The sequence below is a fragment of the Mauremys mutica genome, chromosome 1 (assembly GCF_020497125.1).
Source record: "Mauremys mutica isolate MM-2020 ecotype Southern chromosome 1, ASM2049712v1, whole genome shotgun sequence".
Taxonomy (NCBI): domain Eukaryota; kingdom Metazoa; phylum Chordata; order Testudines; family Geoemydidae; genus Mauremys; species Mauremys mutica.
The window spans coordinates 331765914-331792208 of NC_059072.1; the positions used below are offsets into that span (position 1 = coordinate 331765914).

Sequence of the window (26295 nt, forward strand, 5' to 3'; positions counted from 1 at the left end):
TTATTTAGGTGTGAATGGTGCTTTTCAGACAAAGTGAGAGGCCTCATTTGCTTACACTCTAAACGAGTTATGGTGTGATCTTTCACTGATAAACTTATTGTCACTTATGCATCCTAATATACATATATATCTAAAAATGTGAGGACTGAGTGAAATTGGCTTTGTGCAGAGGGTCAGCACAAGACCTATGTACCAGTTAAAGTCCTCAAAATACAGTAATTTGAGTACTTTAGAGTGTGAGCTCAGGACTCAACTGCCAGCAATATGCAGATAGCACACAGCTCTACTTATTTTTCAGAACATATGATCATACCACTACCATCAAGATAACCTAGGGTTTCGATACAACCAGCTCAAGGAGAAAGCAAGATAGATATTATGTTGGTAGGAGGAGGAAAGTACTTTGAAGAGTTTGCAGCCACAATGTAGTCTATCTTGGTTGATGGTACATACCCCCATTTGGTCAATTCAATGTAGTTTAAGAGTGCTCCGGAATCCTTCACTGAAGCTGAAGTCTCACATAACAGCCTGTGAGTAAAGCTCGCATGCGATCCAAAAACAAAAGTGGGATGGGTCCGTAGTCAAGACTGGTACGCCATCCTCAGGTGCACCTTCAAAAGGCCTGCCTGACCCTGCTGGGATATCTATGAGAGCTTTACTGGGAGGCTGAGGCAGAAAGTAGGGATTGACGACATTTATAGCCCTTTCCCTTTCTTTTGTAGGGCTCCTGACTGGAAGGCACTGGAAATCTGGGAGGCTGCTGGGGCCTTAAATGCTTCCTGGAGGCCTGGGGCATGTCAAGGCCCAGGGAGCAAAGTGTGGCCCTTGAGTCTTTGAGGCCATGAAGCTTGAAGTCTGTTCAGAGAACGGAAAGGTACTCTCGAAGGGGAGGTCCTGGACGGACTGCTGCACCTTGTAAGAGAGGCCTGAAGACTAGACCCACGAACAGTGCCTCATGGCAACCGCTGACACCATCGTTCTGGTTGCTGAGTCGGCCACCTCCAGAGCTGCCTGGAGGGAGGTCCTGGCCATCTTCTTGTCTTCCACCAGAATGGCCACGAACTCCTGCCTTGACTCCTGCGGCAGGAAGATCTTAAACTTGGCTATCGAGTCCCACAGATTAAAATTGTACATCCCCAGCCGAGCCTGCTGAGATATGTAGCTGGAGGCTGCCATTGAATAAACCTTGTGTCTGAACAGGTCCAGTCTCTTAGCCTCTTTATTTTTGGGGTAGCGCTTGACTACCCTTGTCTGTCCTGCTCGTTTGCAGCCCAAACCACCAAGGACCCGGGGAAGGGGAGGGAGAAGCGAATACAGGTACTCAACCACTGGCCTGTACATAGTATTTCTTCTCCACCATTTTTGAGGTAGGGGGCAGAGATGAAGGGGTCTGCCATAGCGCCCTGACAGGTCCCAACACTGCTTCATTAACAGGCAAGGTCACTCTTGAGAGAGCCACTGAAGCCAGGATATCAGAATAAGCTGTGCACAGACTCCTTCAGCTTCTCAGCTTCCAGCTCCCATTTGTGGCGCCTTGCTCCTGATGGACCCTGAGATCATCTGGAGGGAATGGGTTACTAGGGTCTGTGACCACCTCATCTGTGGATACTGAGGAAGAGGCTAGTATTGGAGGAGGGGCTGCTTCTTTTTCCTTCACCTGTACCACTTCCACTGGGCCCACTTCTGAGACCTCGGTACTGGGGTTGGTACTGGAGTCAGAGTCCGGTGTTGGGTGGGATGAAACAGTGGCTTGCCTCTTGGACCCCACTGAGTATGAATGGCGGGAAGAGGGCACCAGCACTTGGTGAAACCCCCACAGGTTTCAAGACTGTGACTGCATTTGCCAGTGGCCAATTGCCACCTGGGGCAGCCAGTACTGAAGTCCCGCGCATAGGTACTGGGTACTGGTACCTCTAGACTCTGAAGAGGTGGAGCTTTTCAAAAATTAAAACTGTAAAATGTGCACATTTTGGATCGGAGACTATGGGGTTGCTGTACCTGCTTCCGCCTATAGGCAGTGCTGGGGAGCCAGTGACTGGGCAGAGACTGTTACAGTGGAACCATGGAGGGTTTTCCTCTGGGCGGTACTATGATGGCCCCTTGATACTTTCTGTTCCCAGTAGCCCTGACTGGCAGGGGCCTTTAGTGGGTGGGCAGGATGAGGAGGGACATCAGATCCTTTTCCGCCTGAAAAGCCTCCAGGGTCAAAGAGGCCTGAATCCGCAAGGTCCCATGACTGCTCCTGGGAGTCAGGGTGGGTGCTCTAGGTGAAGTCGCTGGAGCCAGCAGTGCATCTGGGGAGGACAAGTGGTCTACCGCAGATCTCACCGTGCTAGTCACTCTGCTTTTTCCTCTTCAGCACCGGAAAGCACCCTCTCTCGGCGAGCTGTTTCTTATGCTTCTTCTTCGGCACCGGGAATGGAGAATGGTGCCGGGAAGAGCACAGTGTTGGGGCAGCACTTTGCATGGAAGCCAAAGGGCTCGGTGTCAATTCGCAGCAGCTCAGCTCCGAGGCTACTCTGAGGGCTGCCTCCATGAGTACAATGTCTTTGAGTGCACGGTCTGAAGCCCCTGCAGATCTGGCTTCTCCTTAACGCAAGTTTCCCTGAGGCACTTTAGACAGCTAGAGTGCAGGTCACTCACTGCCATAGGCTTGCTGCAGGAGGCACATGGCTTAAAGCCCAGGGACCGGAGCATGCCCAGCCCCTGGGACAAAAGTCCCTTGATGACAGGGACCACTATTCACACTATATACACTACACTAAGTAAGAACTCTCGATCATAAGCCGGTTCGTTTATAAGCCAACCCCTCCAAGATGGATAAGTAAAAATGGAAAATCTTTATAACCCGTTCATAAGCCAACCCTATAATTCAGGGTTCAGCAAACTCTGGTTCCCGGGCCATCAGGATAAGCCACTGGTGGGCCGAGATGGTTTGTTTACCTCAAGCGTCTGCAGGCATGGAGATACACCTCAGTAAACAAAGTGTTCCGGTGCACCAGCTGCTGACCCTGACAGGCCGGGACAGCAACTGGTGGGGAAATTTTTTTGTGGGGAGAAGCTGGGAGTCAGAGGAGTAACCCCTGTGACCACCCCCCACATGACCTCACCCTAGCCCAGGACCCCCGCACTCTCCCCATTCAATCCCTTCCCACCTTATCTGGGGAGGGCCAGGGGAGGATGTCTCTGACCTGGCTGGAGCTGCTCCGGCAGGCTGGGCAGCGCAGTTGCAGCCTGCTCCGGCAGGCCAGACCGGGCGGCACAGCCGCAGCATGTTCCAGCAGGCTGGGCTGGGCGGCACGACAGCAGCCTGCAGCCTACCAGCCCTGGAGATGCAGCTGCTTCGGAGGCTGTGGGGAGAGCAGCGTGGCAGAAGCGGAGAGACTCTGGCCCTGCCTCTTCCCTTCTGGCTCTGCTGCCTCTCCTTGCTCCCCCTGTTGGGGGGAGAGGCTGTGTCCCATCTCTCCTCTCTATACCTGTTCATAAGCTGACCCCTTTCTCTGGTGCTTCCCTTTTTTACTAAAAAAATTCGGCTTATGAACAAGTTTGGGCAGCATAACACTAACTACAAAAACAATATGCTACAAAGTCCAAACCACTGGGAAAGAAGCATTGTAAGAGCAAGAGGGATCGTTCCAAGCAACCATCACGGGTAGTAGGAAGGAACTGAGAGGGTGTGGAGCTGGTGGCACCCCTTATACTGGCACATATGCACGTGGCTCCAGGGAGCACCAGAGCAGGTTCTACGGATAGCACTAAGGGAAAAATCTCTGACAACTGCATGTGGTGGACACACACACCCTAGCATGGAATGGACATAAGCATGGAATGGACATTGTTCTTGAAGAACAATAAGAAGTTAGACGTCCTTTCAGTATTAAACCTAAGGTTTTTGTTTTTCTATAGCATATGAAATAAGGTCAGGTTAAAAAACAGGGATGAGCATATTATTTTGCTGCATGGAAACACAGAGTATGTTTGGAATACCTACTTTTACAAAGGAGACCAATGTTTAATTTTAAAGGAGATTTAAAAAAAACATTGATAAGCTCATGTGTACATAAAGTTATTACATTAAGAAGTCATTTTCTCATAAATTTTGTTCAGTACGTGATGAACTGGTTTGTTAGTTTAGAAAGTTGATAGAAACCATGCTATGATAAAAACTTGTGGCAAAAGTCTAGATGCTTGATGCTTCTGAGAATAATACAGGCTTTGGAATCCCCTAACAAAATGGGTTATTTGCTGGTCAGAGTCAATCAACTTCTTTCACATTTTGATTTAAGAAAATATCTTGTAGGACTAGTGTCAGGCTGCAGTATTTTCTCCAAAACACTAGCAGCAACTAGTAAGCATTTACATAATCTACCTAAAACATTAAATTTGTGTCAAGCCAAGTGAAAACTGTCCTTAACACCTGAGACTGTGTGCAGAAGTTACGCAAATAGCAATGTTTCATATATTCCAGAAGGGACCATTGTGATCATCTAGTCTGACTTCCTGACTAACACAGGCCACAGAACTTCGCCAAATTAATTCTTAGAGCATATCTATTAGAAAAACATCCACGCTTGATTTAAAAATTGTCAGCGATGCAGAATCCACCATCACCCTTGGTAAATTGTTCCAATGGTTAACTACCCTCACAGTCAAAAATGTATGCCTTATTTCCAGTCTGAGTTTGTCTAACTTCAACTTCCAGCCATTAGACTGTGTTACACCTTTCCCTCCTAGACTGAAGAGCCATTATCAAATATTTGTTCCCCAATATAGGTACCTATAGTCTCTAATCACGTCATCCTTCAATCTTCTCTTTGTTAAACTAAACAGACAGACTCCAGGAGCTGAATTACTAAAAGACAGGTTTTCTAATCTTTTAATCAATCTTGGGCTCTTCTCTGAACCTTCGAATTTTTCAACCTCTTTCTTGAATTGTGAACCCCAGAACTGGACACACTGTTCCTGCAATGGTTGCACCAGTGCCAAATACAGAGGTAAAATAACAACTGTACTCCTCCTCATGACTTTCTTGTTTATGCATGCAAGGGTCGCATTAGTCCTTTTCGCAACAGTGTTATAGTGGGAACTCATGTCCAGCTGATTATCCATCATTACCCCCAAATCCCTTTCAGTCACTCCTTCCCAGGAAGCAGTTCCCTATCCTGTAACTATGGCCCACATTCTTTGTTCCTAGACATATATTTAGCCATATTAAAGTACATACTGTTTGCTTGTGCCAAACGATACAACACGTTCTGTATTAGTGATCTGACCTCTTCATTATTTACCACTCCCCCAATTTTTGTATTATTTGCAAACTTTATCAGTGAGGATTTTGTGTTTTCTTTCAGGTCATTGATAAGAATAATAAATAATGTAGTGCAAAGCCTGATCCTTGAAGGACCCCCCACTGGAAACAAATCCACTTGATAATGATTCTCTTTTACATTTTGAGACCAGCTTTTAATCCATTTAATGTATGCCACCTTAATTATGTATTGTGCTGGGTTTTTTGTTAAATCAAAATGTCATGTGTTACCAAGTCAAACGCCTTACAAAAGTCTAGGCATATTACATGAACACTAGTACCTTATCAACAAACTTGTAATACCACTATCAAGTTAGTCTGACAGGATCCATTTTCCATAAACCCATGTTGATTGGCATGAATAAAATTACCCTCCTTTAATCCTCTATTAATCTAGTCCCATATCAATTGTGCCATTATTTTGCCCAGGATTGATGTCAGACTGACAGGCCTATAACTACTAGGTCATCCCCTTTACCCCCTTTTTAATATTAGCACATTAGCTTTCTTCCAGTCTTCTGGAACTAAATTTGTGGATCCAAGTTATCTGGACCTACTGATTTAAAAATGTCTAACTTTCAGTAGCTGCTGTTTAACGTCCTCATGAGATACTACTGGAATGGAAAGTGTCTTATCATATGATAGCACTACATCATCTGTTTTTTCCTCAAATACAGAACAGAAATATTTATTGAACACTTCTGCTTTTGGTGCAGTATTATTGATAATTCTACCATTTCAATCTACTAATGGATCAGTGCCATTATCAGGATGCTTTTTGTTCATAATATACTTTAAAAATTGCTCCTTATTTTCCTTAAATCTGCTAGACACAGATTTCTCCTTTCTTCATTGATACTTTGCCTAAGCACAATCCAAAATGCCAACTCCTTGAACAAACAAATGAACTTTAAACAATATGGTATTTAAAATAAATCCCACCACTGTTTCTGGCACTAATCCTATTTCAGTGAAAATACTGCCAGGCTAAATACCCTATGTGAAAAAACCTTAAAATTAACCTCCAAGTGTAGTCGTAAATGTGCCTCACAGTTCATTTGATCTCATAGCAAGCTATTCACAAGCTCTTCTGAGTCAGTAATTTTAAGATGACTGTTAGTCAACAGACTATGCGTAGGGAAACATGTTACGACTTTGAATAAGAATCCTTCCTACAAGTCTGAACAGTTTACTTCCTCCCAGAGGAGATAGCTTTTAATCCTTAACTTTTACTTCACTTGCCATTTAAGGAAAGATTCAATTACAGCTGTAGTTTCTGGCACAGACAGATGTTCAAAATAAACTATTACACGTACTAAACAGAATCTTAATTTTTTTCAGTAGCTACTCCTACAAACCTGTTAAGAAAGGGATCGGAACTATTTGTAGTCATTGTTCTCAGGTCTTGAGCCATTCCAGGAGATGACACTGGATTTTGAGAGCCACCATCTTGTTCCATAGTTGGAAGTTGGCTACGGAGAGCTAACTCCTGAAAAAACAAGAAATGAGCACATTAATAAATTCAATGCGATCTTTCAGGCACATCATCAGCATTTCAGGGTATAGGTGAATACACGTCTCCGTAGTTACTAAATGTCTAAAGTCAAAGGAAGAATCCCCATTCTGCTCAATAAATTAAAGAGAATTCAAGCTCAGGCTATTTCTCCAATTATTACAATGACTTAACTGTAACTATTAATATAAGTAAATAAATTGTTCTTTGATACCACCCATGTGCAAACTAAAATCCAATTACCAATAGAGGTGGTTGCAAACAATGTAATCAAATAATTTTACTCTTTCTTTTTTGGGAATTGTTTACGAACAGACTGATTTCTCATAACTGTTGAAATAATTACTTCAAATGAATAAATTTTGGCTTAAATTTGCTTGTAAACTGTTCATTGAGTGCTTTTGTTATTCATTATTTATTGCTGTGTGATTGGTAACTTTAAGTCACATTGAACCGTTTCTTTATTGGATGATTGATGCTATAATGAGGGACAGGATGTGATCAAATGAGAAAGCCTTTGATTCTCTAAGGGAAAGGGTGGGATCAGTTGTGGAGTTAAGAGGAGGTAGGTTAATAAGATTAATGAATCTTTAGAACATGTAGACTTTTTCCTTTCTGGGTCTCTTGAGCCAGACTTTGCATGAGGTATCACTCGTGGGGGGTGGAGGTGGAGAGGAAGAAGGGGAATCAGTCTGGCAGTGGTTCTCACACTGTGGGTCATGACCCCATTTTAATGGGGTTGCTAGGGCTGGCGTTAGACTGGCTGGGGCCCAAAGCCAAAGCCTGAGCCCCAGTGCTCAGACCTGAAGCCTGTGTGCCCCCACATCCAGGGCTCAGGCTTTGGCTTCAGCCCTGGGCAGCAGGGCTCTGGTTACAGGCCCCCTGCTCAGGGATGAAGCTGCATTTACATAAGGATTCCAGCTGTGCAGGGGTGGCTAGATACTCCTCTGTCTTATTTAATTGCCTCTTTGCCAGGGCTCTGGTAAGGGGTTTTGCACTTTCCTAACTACAGAGAGTGCAATCATATACCCATGTATGCTTTGTTTAACTGTGGTCTCGGCAATTGTCCCTTTTCATGTATCTACCAAGTACATTTGATTGAATTTACTAGTCTAAAATTTTCTGTCACCCTTCATTTCACATTGTCACAAGCAAACTTGTGGTGTAGACACATATGTTCACTCTGAACTGGAATGGAGGCTGGTGGATCTCCGGAATAGCCTCCATGTCTGAGATCTAAGTAGCAGCCGTTTCTGTGGTACCGTGCTAAACAGTGCTCCATATACAACAATGAACTAAAATAATATTTTACTTAAAGGTCCTGGTCACAGACACACAGTCAGCATCACCAACTGATTTAATATTAAAAAAACCAAACAAACAAGAAAACTAGTCTCAGATGTCCTTCTCAAAAGCGAATGGTGCTAAAGTGACAGGAAAGAAGGCCAGATTTCATCTCTACATTGGCTGAAGAATCAATATAAAATTGAAGGGAGTAAAGAAAAAAGGAAAAAAAACCCAGTCACATAGCTTTACTGATTTTTTAAAAAAGGAACTTTGTCCTTGTTTTTTCTTGAGAAGTCTAATGGTAGTGGGGACTAAGCCTCCTTTGCCATTTGGTCAAAACAAGAGTGGCTGTAACTGCAACATGAATATCTGAGAAGTATTCAGCTGCAGGAACTCTCACATCTGACTGAAGAGATCAACAAAGCATTTTATCAAAAAAAGATGGATACAAGGACCTCTGTTTTGCCTATCCAAAGGTACCATCTACAGCAGGGGTAGGCAACCTATGGCACGAGTGCCGAGTCCTGGCCACCAGTCCGGGGGAGCTCTGCATTTTAATTTAATTTTAAATGAAGCTTCTTAAATATTTTAGAAACCTTATTAACTTTACATACAACAATAGTTTAGTTATATATTATAGACTTACAGAAAGAGACCTTCTAAAAACATTAAAATGTATTACTGGCACGCAAAACCTTAACTTAGAGTGAATAAATGAAGACTCGGCACAGCACTTCTGAAAGGTTGCCGACCCCTGATCTACAGAGTAACTGAAGCTTGTATCTAGTCAGTAAGGATTTCCCCCTTGATTCAACTACACCTCATTTCCAAAAAAGTGTGAGCACTGTATCACATTTAATGTAGTGTGGCTATAAACTGACTGCACTGAAGTTACTGTGTCAAAGAGCTCCTGTGTCTACATACCAGCACTTCCCACTGAAGAAAGAGGAATATTAGACCCTCACTCCACATTTCCTGAAATCCGCTAAGATTTACCAGTGTTAGAACAAGATGTTAATTACTTACAGACTGATGAATATAAATAATATATAAATAAATAATATATTTTCTCATGTTTAAAAAACGGCTCTTTATTTTGAACTATCTGACCTTTTAGATGCAAAAATACAAGTCTGACAAAATTCTGGCTGAGATTACTGTGGCTTGATCTCTTCCTATTTTTGTAAGTATGTCAAACTTTTCTAACTACCTTTGGGAAAATAAAGGCTTAAAACTCACAATGTTAATATAAAATTCTAATTTTGGATATTATTTACAAGACCAAAATGATCTGTCAACTCCTTAGATAAAGTTACTTTAAAAAAAATGAGGTCAGCATTCTGTAACTTATCCAGCTGGTCTTTTTCAAGTTTGTTTATTTTACAGTTACACAAGTTTTTAACAGCTTCACTGTATAGTCACAAAGTGTATAACTTGTTCAAAATGGAGCTTAGAAAACTGAGTCTTTTAAAAGAGCCTTTTCCTTTTAGTTTCATCATACTTTTTACATGAGTAGAGTTGTTTTAATAATTCATTTCTTGGTTTGTTGACAGTTCCAAACAATTTTGGGTCAGACCTAAGCAAAATTTTTCAGAATTTTCAACAAATTAAAATTGTCAGAAAAAAAATGTTTTGATTTTGGGCATTTTTGTTTTAATGAAAGCAAAGAAAATATGGACACACAGGATTAGATTCCCCAAATCTAGGAGGAAGTGATGGTTACATTGCTCCCTTATACCCAACAGTCCAGCAATTAGAACACTCTCTTGGAATGTGGGAGACCTGGATTTGAATTCCTACTCTGGAGCAAATCCCCTCCTCAGGTGAGTACCCTTACCACCAGGCTATTGGCTATTCGGGAGTGGAAGGGGGTGTGTGCGCCTCTCTCACATTGAAGCTATTCCACTTTGTATAACTAATTAAATATTCATTGGAACAGGGACTTGAACCCAGGCATATTCCCCCATCCCGGTGAATGCCATAATCAACGATCTAGAGTCACTCTCGCTCGCCCAATTGAATAATTATTTATACAGAGTGGAACAGCTTCAAGAAAAGAGACAGAGGCTTCCCTACCCTAGAATAACCAATACCCTGGTGGTTAGGATGCTCACCTGGGAGAGAGACCTAGGTCTCTCACATGCCAGATGACTACCTTAACCACTGTGCTATTGGGTATAAGAAGATGCAAACATCTCCTCTTTGATTTTGAGAACAGCACCCAAGTCCCACTCTAGTAGTTACACCACATATCGAGGTTTAAGAGTCTGCTATTGCCTCTCAGCAAACACACAGACATGTCTTTTATCTCAAGCAATAAAGGCTCATGTTTTCAGATACACAATTTGGGTTCAATCCTCACTGACAACCTGACTAGATGGGGTCCATGAATCATTTATATACACCAAGGCCTATTCTCCAGTTATAATAAGAACACCAGAAATTAATTAAGGCTGAACTGCATTAGGGAAATCAACCCCTTTGTTTCAGGATATAAAGAAACTTTTATAATATTAGTGAAAAATTCCAGGATCAATCCTGCATTAGATCCTGTTGGAAGGCACAATTGGGGGTTCATGCTAGTGCCTCTGTTTTCAAGATCAGACCCTTACTCATTAATGCATAACATGTAGTAATCTGCAATGGGTCACCCATTAATTTCACTCTGTCTTTCAGTTGCTTGCTGTTAATTTTAAATAGAAAAGCTGTTTTCTCAAACCTTTATGAGAATTCAGTAATAACTTTGCCCTTGCTCAGCCAGTAAGTTGTCTTAATGTATTGCTGATTCTACATACAGTTATCACAAAAAAGTTTATTTTCAACGTGTTTGCTTAACACTTAGTATGCACAAGCCAACTAGGTTACAAAATTCAATTGCAAAATATGAATGGGATATTCAAAATGGCCTTTGACCTAAGAATTGTGGAAGAATTGTAATTTCCATAGATCTGCACTAATTTTGGACTATTGATTAATATGCAGCCTGTTGGCTTGAATTGCTTTTGCAGGTGTTCTAGTCTTTTAAAAAGACAAAAGCTCCTCTAATACCAGTGTCCCTTACAACATCTGTTGCATTATTTTCGGGGCTTAATTGGAATAACATCTGAGTGTTGGGTAGACTGCAGTGAAAGTAGAGGAAAGATTATATTACAGAATACTTAGTGAATAAATTTTACTACGGCTGAAAACAGCACTAGTAAAGGATGGTAACGTCAAGATGTGCGTTACCTCTCTGCGGGTGTGCATGTGCTCCCGGAACTGGAAATTCATCAATAGCAGTGCCCGTTAGTCAACAACTGTACCAGACACCTCCTCATGCTCCCAGCCGAGGATATAAGGAGTAATGCAGACCAAACACCGCTCCAGTTCCTGCTCTACTGTGAATCCAAAGAGGACCTGAGCAAAGGGGAATGAAGGTGGAATGTGAATACCCAAAGGGACCATAAATCCCATTCCTAGAAGGAGTTCTTCCTTTCTTCTTCCAGTGGTAATTTGTAGGGGTATTTACTATGGAAGAGTCCAAAACAGTGTTTCAATTAGAAGGTGGGTGTGAGGAAGCAAGATGCACCACAGACTGGAGGATCACTAAATTAAAGGAAGCATCTCCAGCTGAAGCCTGAACTAGTGTGTAATGCCGGGTGAAGGTCTGAATGGAGCCTCAAGTTGCTGCTTCTCTCTCTCTCTCTCTGAGGGATTCCCTGCAGAGAAGCCACTAAGGCTGCTTACACTCTAATCAAATGGGCCCTGAGGAGGGGGTTCTATAAGATCATAAAGAGGAGGACACAGGTGGAAATCCATTCAAAGTCTTTGGGAAAAAGATAGCTTTCCCTTTCATTCTTTCAGCGATAGTGATGAACAACCTTGGAGACTTCCAGAAAGGTTTTGTCCTGTGTAAGCAGAAGGCCAGAGTCCTGTGTACATTAAGTGAGTGGGGCTTCCTGTCCTCCAAGCTATCTACATTCATAGATAGATGTAAAGGGAGCAGGAGGTTCAAGGTTCAAATAGCAAGCTCATAAGAGTCGAAAGGATGAGTCTCAGCTTTATAAGTGGGGACAGGTTTACATTCTGATGGTCACGGTAGTGAGATGGGTGAAAACAGCGCAGTTCTTCACCGGAGGATGTAAGGCATTAATAGCTGCCAGATGTACTGTTAGGGAACTGATAAACAGGTCAGATGTCTTCAATGAGAGAAGATATTAGAGAATTAGAGGGATTCCCAGTTTCTCAGGTTAGTGGTGCTGCTGACACCACAAGGAGAATCACTTTCAACTGGTGGCATAGCACTTCCTTGTAGAGAATGGATTGGACATCCTATTACCAGTTTTTCCCTATGTTCCTTGTCCATCTAAAAACCACACTGTCAGAAAGAGGAGCTGGACTGGGGTGGCTGGTTTTGCCCTCATTCTGAGACAGTAGGTAAGGAAATGGCTGAAGGTGAATGCATGGGTGAGAGGCCAACTGTAGGATAGTGGTGAATCAGAACAGTCTCCACTACCAGGAAGCTATCAGGATCACTGCTGCATTGTCCGGCTTGATCATCCTGAGGATGCAAGGTAGCAAAGGTATGGGAGGGAAGGAATACATCAGCGGGTCCAACCACTGCACCAGGAAGGCATCCACTCTGGAGCTGAAGCCTTGAGTAGCTCAGGAACAATATACTGGCTACTTTTTGTTCTGCCTGATAATTCACTACGGGGAATAATAGGTCAGCCAAAGAGAAATTCTTCTTGCCAGAAAGATTCAGTCTTTCATATATTTGTCCAGAGAGGATGACCTGCTCTGCTCTGTTACTGCCTGGACCACTAATGAGTTGGGATTAGGGTTGGAAAAACAAATATTCTGCTCCCTTTGAGTGAACAAAGTACTTTTCCCTCAGTCCTCTGAGCCATATGTCACATTTTCTTAGTGGGCTCCATAGGATCTCACTGTTGGGAAGGGCCAGCTTAGCGGGAGCTGTAGCCTGGACGATGTCCAGGAGTTGGTGGGTAGGTTCCTGAACCTCCTCCAGCAAGATCTGAAGAGTCAGCAATCCTCCTTAGGAGGTCCGGGTACTGCTTGTAATCTTCTGGAGGTAAGGGAGAGGCTGGTGTCAGTACTTCATCTGGGGAGAGCAAGAAGTGCTGCTGGTGGATCTGGCAGTTCAGATTGCTCCTAATCAGTCAAAGGTTCCTGCAAGAACTGTGGCTCCTCTCTGGTGCCTGAAAATATGGATCTTAGCGGCACAGATATAGCCAGTGGCCAAAATCATATGAATATGGAGGTGGGTACCATTGGTCCATTGACAAACAGTGTGGCTTGCCATGAGACAAAGACATCCAGGTAACTCTGGAAGCTCCGGTCAGGACAATGGTTCTTTACAAGTTTGCTGTTGATACTCGATCACTTTTGGCTGACGAACAGGAGTCATCAGGCTTAAATGCTGGGGCTGAAAGCACCACATGACCCGACTTCGATGCACCAGGGACAGGAGCTCGTAAGTGGTGCACCAACGGTGCTAGGGCTTCCACCTGACGGTTGGAGCTCAGGACCAACGTACGTCACATTGATAAAGCTGGGATGTTTCTCAGAAGAATCAGATGTGAGAAGATTGGAGATTCTGGATCTATACAAATTTCTAGATGCTCGAGAAGCCTATCAAATTCTCATTGGAGGAGAGCTAGTAGGTGTCTTGGGTTTAAACCAGACCTGCCCATGCCATCTTGGAAGCGGTGGACTTGCTGGATTGGTACCGCTCAGATAGATGAAGAACAGTCCCCTCCATGTCTGCTTAGTGCTGGAGTTGAACTTCACCTCTGAGAGTAAAATTTTGAGGCACTAATTGCTCCTGGCACCATAGGTAGTGGCCTTTCTTCTTTGTGAGCTCCAGATGCACCCAATCCAGGGCACGAAATCCCATGTGGTGTCAGAGGTAGACAGACCTCTTTTTGAGCATTTGTAAGGTGATTTATTCCTCTTTTTATGAAGGTGTTTACCCTTTCCTTCCTCATGCCTTCGTTTAGAACGGTCCTTGGGCATGGAGGAAACTGAGCATAGTGAGGTATCTGCACATGGGTGGTGGGGGGTGTGTGAAAACCCCAAGTTTATCTAAAACAACGGAAGCTGGTAACTATTAGAAACTTTTAAAAACTAGAAAAGAAATAAAACTTGTACATAGTTTTTAAACAGTTTTTACAGTAGTTTACAACTATTGTTTCTAGACATGCATCACAGGCAAGGACAGAGAGTTCTGATGTGGACCACAGGGCAATGAGAAGAAACTGAAGAAGCAGTCAGTCCACCCCATCCTTTATCGCCACAGATGGAAGCATGAGGCAAGCCAAGGTGCATGCAAGGACCAACCTCTACCTCGATACAACGTTGCCCTCGGGAGCCAAAAAAATCTTACCATGTTATAGGTGAAATTGCATTATATCGAACTTGCTTTGATCCGCCGGAGTGCGCAGCCCCACCCCCCCGGAGCACTGCTTTACCACGTTATATCCGAATTCGTGTTAGATCGGGTTGTGTTATATCGAGGTAGAGGTGTACTACTTTCAAATTCTCCAACTCCAGATGCATGGCACGAATGCGTAACCTCTCAGTGGAATATAACTGGAGAGCATCATTTGAAGAACCACCAATGGATCCTGGAGCTGGAGGGGTGCTGCCTGGAGGCTCAGGTTGGCTATATGGGGAGTGCGAGGGCCCTGGGGCCAAGTGAGGCTTCATGGATATCTCCATAAGGTGTCTCTAGAGTCTGAACTTCCGAGACTGCCTGGTGTGTGGGGGATAAAACCACAACAGATACCACACCTCAAGGGGATGTGCACTTCCCTGAGGCAGTACAGGCAGCTCTCATGCGGGTCATTCACTGGGAAGACCTGTAGGCAGGCCAGGCAGGGTTTGAAGCCTGGAACTTTGGGCATGATAGGTACCCCAAATTGTGTGGGAACAAAGGGAAGAGACACCCTGACCCCGAACTAACTAATCTATCTAAATATAAAAGCTACAATTATTTACAGGTCTGAAAATCAACTAGGAATGCTGGAAAGAGGACGGACACAGGAGGTTCTGTTCCAGAGCACAAGTGGTAGAAAGAAACTGGAGAGACAGCTGGTCCATGCTGCACTGTATGCCCTTGGTTGGGAGCTTGGTCTGGAGGCGCAGACCAACAGTCACTGCTATTGAAGAATTTCTGGTCTTGGGCGCACAGAGCACATGTGCACCCACAGGGGCCAGCTCTTAAAGAACTGATGGTAATTTGGTGCAGGACAGTATAACTCTGTACTAGGTACAAGGATGTGTTCTTAGGCCACTGGAGTCATACAAAAAAATTGCAAGAGATACAGTGGGTTCTATAGCCATGGACTGATTTCTCTGTACTAGTTTCATTTTGGGGGGCCTTGGACACACATAGTTTTTTAAAATAATAATTATTGCTATGATTGGGTGAAAAAAACCCCGTACATTATTTTGCTTTTTTTGCAAATCCATTAAACGTTTGTTCTGTTGCCAGTGGGGACAGTATTTTGTTTTATTTTTTTCACACATATACAAACAAGTATTTTGTACTGTGTAAATTCCAGTAATTGATACTCAAACTCCTCCCACATTTGAACTAATAGAAAAACACCAACCTCTTAGGGCTAGTCTACACTTACCTGCCGGGTCGACGCGGTGAGTTCGACTTCTCGGAGTTCAAACTATCGCATCTAATCTAGACGCGATAGTTTGAACTCCCCGCGCGCTCCGGTCGACTCCGGTACTCCACCACTGCAAACGGCGGTGGCGGAGTCGACCTTGGAGCTGCGGACTTCGATCCCACGGCATCTGGACGGGTAAGTAGTTCGAACTAGGGTACTTCGAGTTCAGCTACGCTATTCACGTAGCTGAACTTGCGTACCCTAGTTCGACCCCCGCCCTTAGTGTAGACCTGCCCTTAGTAACATTAACACTATTTTCACCACATATTAAACAAATAAACACTTAACTTAGATTTATTGTTCTCAATAAGGAGCTTAGATATGCAGTTTCAGAAGCCACATAAAATTTGTAACAGCAGTGCCTATGAAGCTGAAACAGTAATGTTACCTCTGCAGTAAACCTAATGAACGTATTTTGCGTCTTATACGTTCTTTTGCCAGACAGCATGCCGCCCAGAATTCAACCACATAGGGCACCCTTTCACTGACAGCAACTGTTCAGATCTCATCTTGTTTAGATTTTCTAGACACTTTTGTGCATTAGAGTGTTCTCCATAACATTTTTCACATTTCTTAGCAATACGTGAGATCAAGCAACCTCTTCATCAAATCCTAACCACATAAATGTGAGCTGCAGTTCTGATGGACATAACTCTATGCTTTGGCAAAAGTTTTACCTACACAGAAAAGACAGAACATTAGAGACAGTCATACGCTGTTTTATGAAGAAACATTCTGCCAAAGAACTCACAAGAAGTCTTACACTCTGAGGCCCCAATTCAGGACAGTACTCAAATATGGACTGAAGTACTCTCCTGAATCAGGGCCTATGGTGGTGGTGCTGCATTATGCATCATACAGATAGACTGTGTGAGTGCAGCAGAGGTTATTGGGGCTTTGTGGAGATGATGTACAACGCAGGCTCATGGCCTAAGACAAGACAGTCTATCAGAATTAACCTCCAAGTACATAGAATACCAGTGTCTTTCTAGACAAAGAGGGCCAAAGTTACTTTATTCAACAATTTGAATATAGACAATAAGCCAATATTTCTGATTACTTACATACTCTGTGCAATGCCACTTACTAACAAAAGATAGTTTATAATTTCCTAAGATTTTGGGAAGGAACTCTTTTTTTAAGTTTAGTTGATCAAAAATGTTTACTGGAGCCAAAATCTGTCATCACTGCAAAAAAATGTGTTTTTACAGTGAGATAGCTAACTTGAGCTTTCACCTCAATGAAGCTAGTTGCAGTCAACACTATGTCCCCCTCCCCTACTTGGGGTAGATCTCGACTAGCAACACTGAGGTAAAACTACAGTGCCTTGTCCCCACTAGGATTTTAAAATGAGATAACTAAGTTGATTTAGCTATCTTGCTGCAAAACACACACCTTGTATGGCAGTGAAGACATATAGCCCAGAAAGTCCTGGGTTGGCCGACACCAGCATCCCTGCTTGAAGTCTGGAGTCTAGTCCATTCCCTGCCACTTGGCTGGAAAGCTGTGTGTCAGTATAATGGTACCAGACACCGAGTACATGTCTACACTACCAGCTCTCGCCATTTGTCCTAGTCGTGTAACATTCGGATGAAAAAAATTCCCCTTAGTATCAGTTCTAAGCTTGCCAACTTTAGAGCACAACTGCCTCCTACACAAAAGTGTTATTTTTTAATTTTTTTTAATTCCCCATTATTTTCTAAAACCAGAAAAAGTTGATTTATGCTCCTGCCTGATTGATATGGTTGGTTTTTTTTTTTTAAAGAAAGATTCACTGAGGTTTTATTTTAAATGTACACATTAGTGTTCTGTTTTCTGAAAAAGCTCAATGTGGAGAAAATCTTTTAGTTGCTAAATTTTGTTTTTACTGCCAAAAATGTTTAGAAAATGATATTTCTATAGTTTTATTTGCCTAGCTTATCATTAAAAGTACAAGAAAAGTTCTGAGAGATACTACTGCCATCTACCTCAGTGTTTCTATTAGCATTTAAAACATTTATTTACAAAACACACCTACTGGCTCTAGGCATACACACATTAACCACACAAATTAGGACAGAGAGACAGTGACAGCTAAAATGAACTTAAAAATAATTAAAGAAGAAACTCAACCACTCTTTAAAGGTCCTTAGTTATTTAGTAGCAAAGTGTAAGTAGATCATGCTTTTACTCAGACGAGTTTACAATTTAAGCAGGCAACAAGCAGATGAGAAATATGGAAAAACAAAAGCATATGACTGAGCAAATGTGTTTGCCATGTGTGTCTCACATCTCCTTCTAAAAAAAATAATTTCTTGGCTCTTTTGTTAATTCTCATTCCAAAGTGGGTGAGGAACAGGAGCTAATAGGTCTGGTGGAAGAGGAGACAATTTGAAAGAGGTATTTGAATTAGAGAGCAAGGACCACAGTGGGGAGGTATGGTGGACTGGGAGAGAGCTCCAGTTACACAGGACCACACCGAAGATGGCATAGATGACAATGGGGAGAGTCAGGGAAGAGAGAGAGAAGAGAGACAGGCAGGAGCTAGGACTGTGCAGGGCTTTTTAAAGCAAGGATGAGGATCTTCTGTATGAGGACAGATTAATAAGATTAGGACTTTTCATGTTGGAAAAGAGACGGCTAAGGGGAGAGATGATAGAGGTCTATAAAATCATGGCTGGTGTGGAGAAAGTAAATAAGGAAGTGTTATTTATTCCTTCTCATAACACCATAAGAACTACAGGCCACCAAATGAAATTGATAGGCAGCAGGTTTAAAACAAACAAAAGGAAGCATTTCTTCACACAACGTACAATCAACCTGTGGAACTCTTTGCCAGAGGATGTTGTGAAGGCCAAGACTATAACAGGATTAAAAAAAAGAACTAAATTCATGGAGGATAGCTCCATCAATGGCTATTAGCCAGGATGGTCAGGGATGGTGTCCCTAGCCTCTGTTTGACAGAAGCTGGGAATGGGCGACAGGGGATGGATCACTTGATGATTACCTGTTCTGTTCACTCCCTCTGGGACACCTGGCATTGGCCACTGTCGGAAGACAGGATACTGGGCTAGATGGACCTTTGGTCTGACCCAGTATGGCTGTTCTTATCTTAAACAGGCATGTGAGCCTACTAGTGGAGGAATGCATGCTGTTTAGGGCTGCAATGATATTAATGATGACATACAGCTCTACCTTTTCACAGGACCTTGGCAGTATCGAGTCTCTACTTGCCCAGAGTCTGTCCACATATGGGATTTAGATGAGAAGCTGGCTGAAGCTGACTTCCGGTAAGATATTGGTGATAACGACTGGGCTGGTGGTGGGGAGAACCATCCAGAAATGATACGGTGAACAGCTCAACTGAGGGGATATGTTTACTCTTTGTTAATATTTGCAACTTTAGATATTTGTTAGGCACTCTGATGATTGTGATGAGTTGGTACAAGTCCCTACCTAAATGCTTCGTGTGCTTCTGGATTTCCAAGTAGCAGCAATAGCTGAGAGTGATTTCCTCTATCTTCACCCAAAAAGGAAGTTGCAACTTCCACTTTCAGATGCTCTGGATTTTTTTTTGTTAGGACATATATAGGAGTTATGAGAAACTCAAGTCCCCCTACAAACATAGAGCCCTTTGCAGTACGCTTCACAAAGATTAGCAACTGATCAATAGCACCCCTCTCAGATCCCTGACAGAAAAAAAAACAAAACAACCCAGCCACTGGTAGTATTTGCAGACTCAAAACACTTCATGTTTAATCCTATCCAAGGCAGCTGACAGCTAAAAGAATTAACCAACAAAACCAGTGAAATCTCAGTACCATATTCAGATCTCAGAGTGGACTGAAAGGTGTCAAGGTTATCTAACTGTTCAGGTAAAAGTCAAAGCCACCTTACCACAGAGTTCTCAGTATCCATTCCCAAAATGGAAATGGTTGATGAGTGGTCAGCATCAAGACATATTTTTGCACAAGGGAGAGAGATAATGGCTCCCTGACCTCCCAAGTAGAGACAGTGAAAGATTCCACCAAAAACAGATCAATGATCCCACTAATAAAGGCAATGAATCCAACTTGGCCACAGCATGAAGCATTCTCAAGGTCTCTTGAAGCTTTGTGAAAAAAAGCTGACACTTGGCTAGAGAAGATATCCTGTTTGTCCCAAAAACAAGAATCTACCATTGTGGAAGCAACTAATCCAATCTAAAGATGATGGATTTTAATAAGCAAACAGAGGAATGACCTGACAAGAAGTAGTAGTCTACTGAAGAAGTATATTTCTGACTAAAGACAGCCCTAATTCACCAGGCTGTTCATAACCTGGATTAGTTATGCTGATTGTGACTTCAATTATATTATTGCCAGAGACACGGACCTAAAACCTCCAAGAAACTTAGAGCACAATTTCCACTAGTAATTCTCTAATCTCCCTCCTCCATCTGTGGCAGATCATCATCTTAGTAAAGTGACATATGAGGAAAGCATAAACAAAAGGTACTTTTAGATGCCACTGTATCAACAGTCGAGAACAAAAAATGCTTTATAACCTCTTCCAGGCCATCAACAGAGTAACCTACTGGCTGTGTTCTGTCTACCTCAGAGCACTCTGAACCTAAGTCTTTTAAAACAAAAGGAAGACTAGTACACAATAGGTCCCATGACCTGATGTGAGCAATGTTAAGCCCCAACATAAACCTGAATTTAATAAATCAGACTTTAATCTCGCTTTTCCCACATGCCTCATTAACCAATCCCAGATCATAAAATAGGATTGAGTGTGGACAACTGTTGAGAATAGTCTCATGCTTGTTAAGTGGCAGAGGTCCTCAGCTAACTTATACATGTCATTTAAGGCAAAGATGCTGAAATCACTAAGGACTCCAAGACCAATCATAATTTTTTAGCTGCTCTAATCTACCCAACTAATTAAACTCAAGACCCCATAACTGCACTCTGGTCCCTCTGGTTTCTGTTGCATTGTATAATGATTAACCAGAAATTCAAAAGTAGTTTAAAACATTGACACTTGTACTGAGTTAAATATGAAAATGCTCCGTGTAATATTTTCTTCATTGTTTTGGTATTCATACTGTCCCCAAATTTTTCAATCTGCTGCATATTTGTGTGTTCTCAAGTATCTGCAACAGCTGTTGTGGGAAAGGAAGACAAGGTGGAAGTTCTGACAGTTCGGTTGGTATAAGGTGGGAAGGTGTGGAAGGCAGTTTGGGATTTTAGGGGGTGGAAAAGAAGCTCCTCTTTACCATCCATTTGTGACCAAGAGTCTAGGTAACTTAATTTCGTGATAGACTTGAATTACTCCCTCATCCAGCAAGCCTTAACAACCAGTTGTTCCATTTTTCACCTCTGCATCCAACAGTGATGTCTCGCTCCTAAAATTATCAGTGAAGTAATGTTGGCATTTTAATGATCATTTTTAGGTTTCAGAGTTGATGGCAAAGATAAACGGGATAGCTATTTTTTGGAGGGATATCTGTTTGCAGGCTCAAGAAGACAGCACAGCATGTGTTTTACTTTGAAGGTTCTGTTTGCAACTATAAGGGCTAGAAATTAATTTTTTAAGGTGATGGTTTCTGACACTATTTTTCAGCGGAGTCTGGATGCAGATGTGCAGGATATATAGGTTTTCATTATACTATGTTTTCTTACAGTAAAAAGCACAGCACAAAGCCTGTATATGCTACACACAAACTGCCAATGAGTGTTGTCCAAAGAATGGGTATATTAACAATAACCATGATGACTGCAAGTTCTTAGGACAATTCAGTCCTAAGAGCACATCTAGGGAAAACCACCTTTTCCGCAATATATTACATTGCTTTCCAATGGTTCCAATTCCGAATGGTTTGAGAGGAATTCACATTCAACTGGTTATGTATTCGGAATCCTATTACTCCTTAAATTCTGATAATTTCCTCTTGCACTGATATTTTTTTTGTTTGTTTTGATTTTGGGCATAATTAGTGCCTGTTTAATTACAGAATTTAAATGACTGATTTTTGATTTCCATGTTGCATATTATCTGATTCCAGCAACTATTTTGACAGTTTAATTTATTCTCAATTATCCTGTTATATATACACAAAGGGAAAAAAATACTCTTGTAAATATTCTGGGTGATCTTTTATTCAGTGAATTAATGTATAGGGTACTGATCTCAAGATAATGTTTGTTTTAGATATAAACACTGTGCTGATCAGAACATACTTCATGTCTGAAGATTATTTAAAAACCACTAGCTATTACATTACATTTAATGGGAAGTTTGCTTACACATCTATTCTGATGGGATGAAAATTGGAATTTCAATATCATCAAGAATGAAAAACAAGAGAAAGTTCTTTGCAATGCGAAAAGTGTAACAAATTCCACGTTTGCTTTAAAATACTGAAACAACAATGAAGTAATGAAGCACTCTTAACATCGATGTTAGGGATCACAACTAGAGCAGTGGCTTAAAAAGGTGTATGGCAGAGCCAGCTGTTATTCATGGCTTCATGTAAAACAAGTTCCTCAGCTAGCCTAATTTAATACTTTAATTGTTTCTTATTACACTGAATCATCAGTTAAGAGCCTACCTGACGTTTTGGAGAATTTGCTGTGCTGGGACTGATATTCCGCAATGCCTAAGAGTAAAAAATAAGATGGATAAAAATTACTTTAAGCTGCATGATTTGGCTGTGCAGGCTGACTTACAAACACCATCTTGTAGTATCAAGTCCCCAAGACAACCCGAGATGAGACAATGTAAGGGAGTTAAGACTTGATGAAAATCACTTCACAATGAAACAAAACTCAAATGTTTACTGAGCATGTGAACATGACAGAAAAACTTAACCGGCGAAGGAGAACATGGAGGGAACTGACGGTCACCTGATCCAACGTTAGTCAGATTTCTCAAGGAGAGCTGAGGTAGGAAAACTACAAGGCCTATCTAGAAGCATGCTAGCATAGGACAGATGTTTGCTGGAGGATTAATAGCAAAGCAGGAACAGCAGAGGACTGGGTGCTTAAGCAGAAAGAGTCCTGATGCTATCTTATTTAGGCACACCTTAAGAAGAAGTACCGAATTTTAAAGATGACCTAACTTATATTAAGAGATGCTAAAGATTCCTACAAACAGGCCTTGATTTCAAAAGGGACAATGGGAATCAGACTCCAGGTCAAGGACAGAATACCACAGGTGACGAAGAAAAAGAAAGAGGGCATGAAGATATTATCCTCTCCTGATATAAGGCCCATCACCAAAGTGGAAAGGGAAGAGGATAAGACTTTAAAAGTTTTTCTCAAAGAAAAGACTAGGGTGTCAGTGCTTCCCTCATCAGTTCTACAAAGCTGAGGATAACCTAAATTTCTGGGACAAGATGATAGCTAACCTTCTATCAAAAATCCAGAAAGAAAAATGTTAATGGAACTTTTAAAGTGGCGATTGTGGAAACAGACGACATGGTCTGGTTGGGTTTTCTTCCCCAAGGTTACTCAGTTGCAAAACTAACCAAGTCCATAATCTACAACCGAATCTGGGTAAATTGTTAAATTAAAAGCTAGTTAAAACAGACGAAGTAAAAAAGGAACATGTTAAATGCTCTGTTAAGTATGCTGCTTGTAAGTAAATAATTACACTTTCGGAATTACTTCCTTATTATGACAACATAAGCAATGTCTCACATATATATATTTTTCCCCCCTCACATTTTCCTTCCTGTAACTTATTTAAAGAAGCTGCTTATAATGGGTTGTGTGTTTAGTTAGTAGTGAATATACTTAATTCACTACTAACTGGATATTTGGAGCACCTCTACCCAGTGTTGAAAGCTGGCTTAACTAAATTACAGTGCATGATGTTTTCCTTTTGTCTTTGCAACGTTCCTACTTATATTGCTGTTATCCTTTGAAAACACTGGGCTATTTGAATAGTGAGTATTTCTACAGCACTTTCCATCTTCAAAGTGCTTTCAATCATTAATCTTCACAATACCCTGTGAGACAGTAAATAAACGTTATTGCATCTTACAAATGGAGAAACTTGGGTGGAAGGTTTGATGGGTTCCCCAAGGTCACAAAGGGAGTCAGAGCTGGGATTCAAAATCCAGAGTTCCTGACTCCCAGACCAACCATTCTCTCAATGACCAGTTTTTGTTACTAGAAAAGTTCTAGAGGGAATGGCGTAACATTTAAGCACCAGGTTTGAAATACCTAGACACAAGAGAACAACAGGTTCCAAACCCAGCAAAGCCTATTCAATTTTTCAGCCTTCACACCATTTGGAAGTGGATGAATTTCAGTAACGAGGTCATTCCTCTACCTAGAGCATGTAATCTGAAAAACACTTTTGTATCCTTTGGATTGCAATGTGTTCTAAAATCACACTTAAAAAAAAAAGTGATATTGAAAAGGTTTTTCCTTAAAATGAAGGACAAGCAGATGTGGGGAACCAGCCCCTCTGGCTCTTGTATCAGTCTGAGCTCTTTGGAGGTGAAAAATATTCTCAGAGAAATCTCCAATAAGATCATTACTCTGTGGTGCTCTCTTACTTGTACCATCATAATGACACTTCAACTAGTGAAGATGTTTGCTCTTTGGGAATTTTGCTGAGGAAAAAGTCTTGCATCTAGCAAGTCTAGAGCAGTGGTTTTCAAACTTTGGGTCATGACCCAGTACTGGGTCGCCTTGCTCAGCACCCAGGGACCCTGGCGGCCGGCCAGTAAAAGCTAGTAGTCCCTACCTGTTCTGACACTAGCCTGCACCCCAGAAGCAGTCAGCAGCACATCCAGTTCCTAAACGGGGGGCCACAAGGCGCCGCACGCTGCCCCTGCCCCGAGCACCGGCTCCGCACTCCCATTGGCCGGGAGGCAGTGTCTGCGAGCGAGAGCTGTGCGCGCCTCTGCCTTGGAACTGGACCTGCTGCTGGCCACTTCCGGGGTGCAGTGCGGTCCATGGTCCCAGGACAGGCGAGAAGCCTGCCTCTGCACCTGGCTGAGCCATTGATCAGGGGCCGCCGAAGGTAAGCCTGCGCCTCAATCCCCTACCCCAGCCCTGAACCCCCCCCAAACCTGGTGCCCCCTCCTGTACTCCAAACCCCTCATCCCTGGCCCCATTCCAGAACCTGCATCCCCAGCCGAGCCCTGACCCCTCTCCTGGACCCCAACCTCCTGCCCCAGCCCAGAGCCCCCTCCCACACCCTAAGTCCCTCATTCCCAGCCCCACCCCACAGCCTTCACCCCGGCACCCCAATCCTCTGCCCCAGCCCTGAGCTCCCTCCCGCATCCCCAGCTCCGTTGGGTCACGGGCATCAACAATTTTCTTCAACTGGGTCCCCAGAAAAAAAGTTTGAAAACCACTGGTCTAGAGCTTCTGCTACTGAGGTGACATCATAATGAACGTAGCCCAGTCCTCTCTTGGAGCTTAAGACCTTATGTGGTCTCTGGTGCTTTACGCTCCCTGGAATTGCCACGCAAGTGCAACAACAAAAACATACAAAAAATATAGTGGAAGTCTGTGTCTAACCTGTGGCCTCACCTGCCGAAGCAGTTCTTGATGCTTCAATCGCAGTCTCTCTTTCTCCATCTGCAGCTGTTGCAGTCTCATCTGTTGCTGCTGATTGGAGCTGCCCCCGCTCATCACTCCACCTTGAGGACTCTGAGGAGCCAGTGGGGGTGGCTGTTTCACTGGAGCACTTTGGCTGATTCGCTGATTCATAGCTATGGAGTCAAAACAATACAACGTACATTTTAAAATGACATTCAAACGTATGGGAAAGGAAAGAAACTTTCTGAAAGTAATTTTACAGACTAGTAACCCTTTGCAAACAATAGCACTACAGACCATCCACCTGCACTGATTTTCCACAGGTTGTGAGACAGAAGTCCAAAATAGGGAGATAATATGGTTGTGGGATCAAGTATGCTCAAATTTTCAAGAATGTGCCTGCTCAACTTGTACATGCATTTTGGAAAATCTGGATCTATGTTTTAAAGCTGGTACAAAAACATAACTGTTCATTCTAAACGGCAGTAATCAAAACATTAAGTTAAAATTTGATTGAGTTCACCTCCACTTTTTATAGTTGTTTACTCTCATCTTCAGGACGAGCCCAGGCACATTTTACTTATGTTATTTAGATGAAAGACTCAATACTGCTTTCACAGAATCCTACATATTCAAATGACAAAACATATATTGTGTCATCTCATCTAGATTCTGTTACTTTGGATAATTCCCTGATATATTTCCTAGTTTTAAATGACCCAGTTGATGGGTCTATGATGACTTCCCTTAAGAGACTATTACATAGTAAAATCTTACTGTGTCAAGGAAGCTTTTTACAACAGTCAACTTAATTTTTCCTTTAAATTGCATCTAGTTAGTTACTTCTAGTTATACCCTCCTGTACAATCCTAAGCAATTTTTCACCATCCTTAGTGCTGACAAATTTCAGATATTTGTATGTTACCACCCTCTGTTCAGCCAACATGTACACACTTAGGTCTATAAATAAAATCAATCCCT

The 26295-nt window shown here is 42.4% G+C and overlaps 1 protein-coding gene across 16 annotated transcripts in view; it reads right to left on the reverse strand.

Annotated features, from left to right (window-relative positions):
• The window catches only part of YAP1 (Yes1 associated transcriptional regulator), a 180127-nt gene that overhangs the window by 12387 nt on the left and 141445 nt on the right, over window positions 1-26295 (reverse strand). For 5 of the 16 annotated variants that reach the window (XM_045019291.1, XM_045019255.1, XM_045019315.1 and 2 more), the window contains 3 exons: window positions 25294-25487; window positions 22365-22412; window positions 6667-6797 (listed from right to left, as the gene is read on the reverse strand). In XM_045019291.1, the coding sequence (XP_044875226.1) occupies window positions 6667-6797; window positions 22365-22412; window positions 25294-25487 (373 nt within the window). The remainder of the gene's footprint in view (window positions 1-6666; window positions 6798-22364; window positions 22413-25293; window positions 25488-26295) is intronic. The other 11 variants (XM_045019264.1, XM_045019321.1, XM_045019300.1 and 8 more) reach the window with 3 other exon arrangements.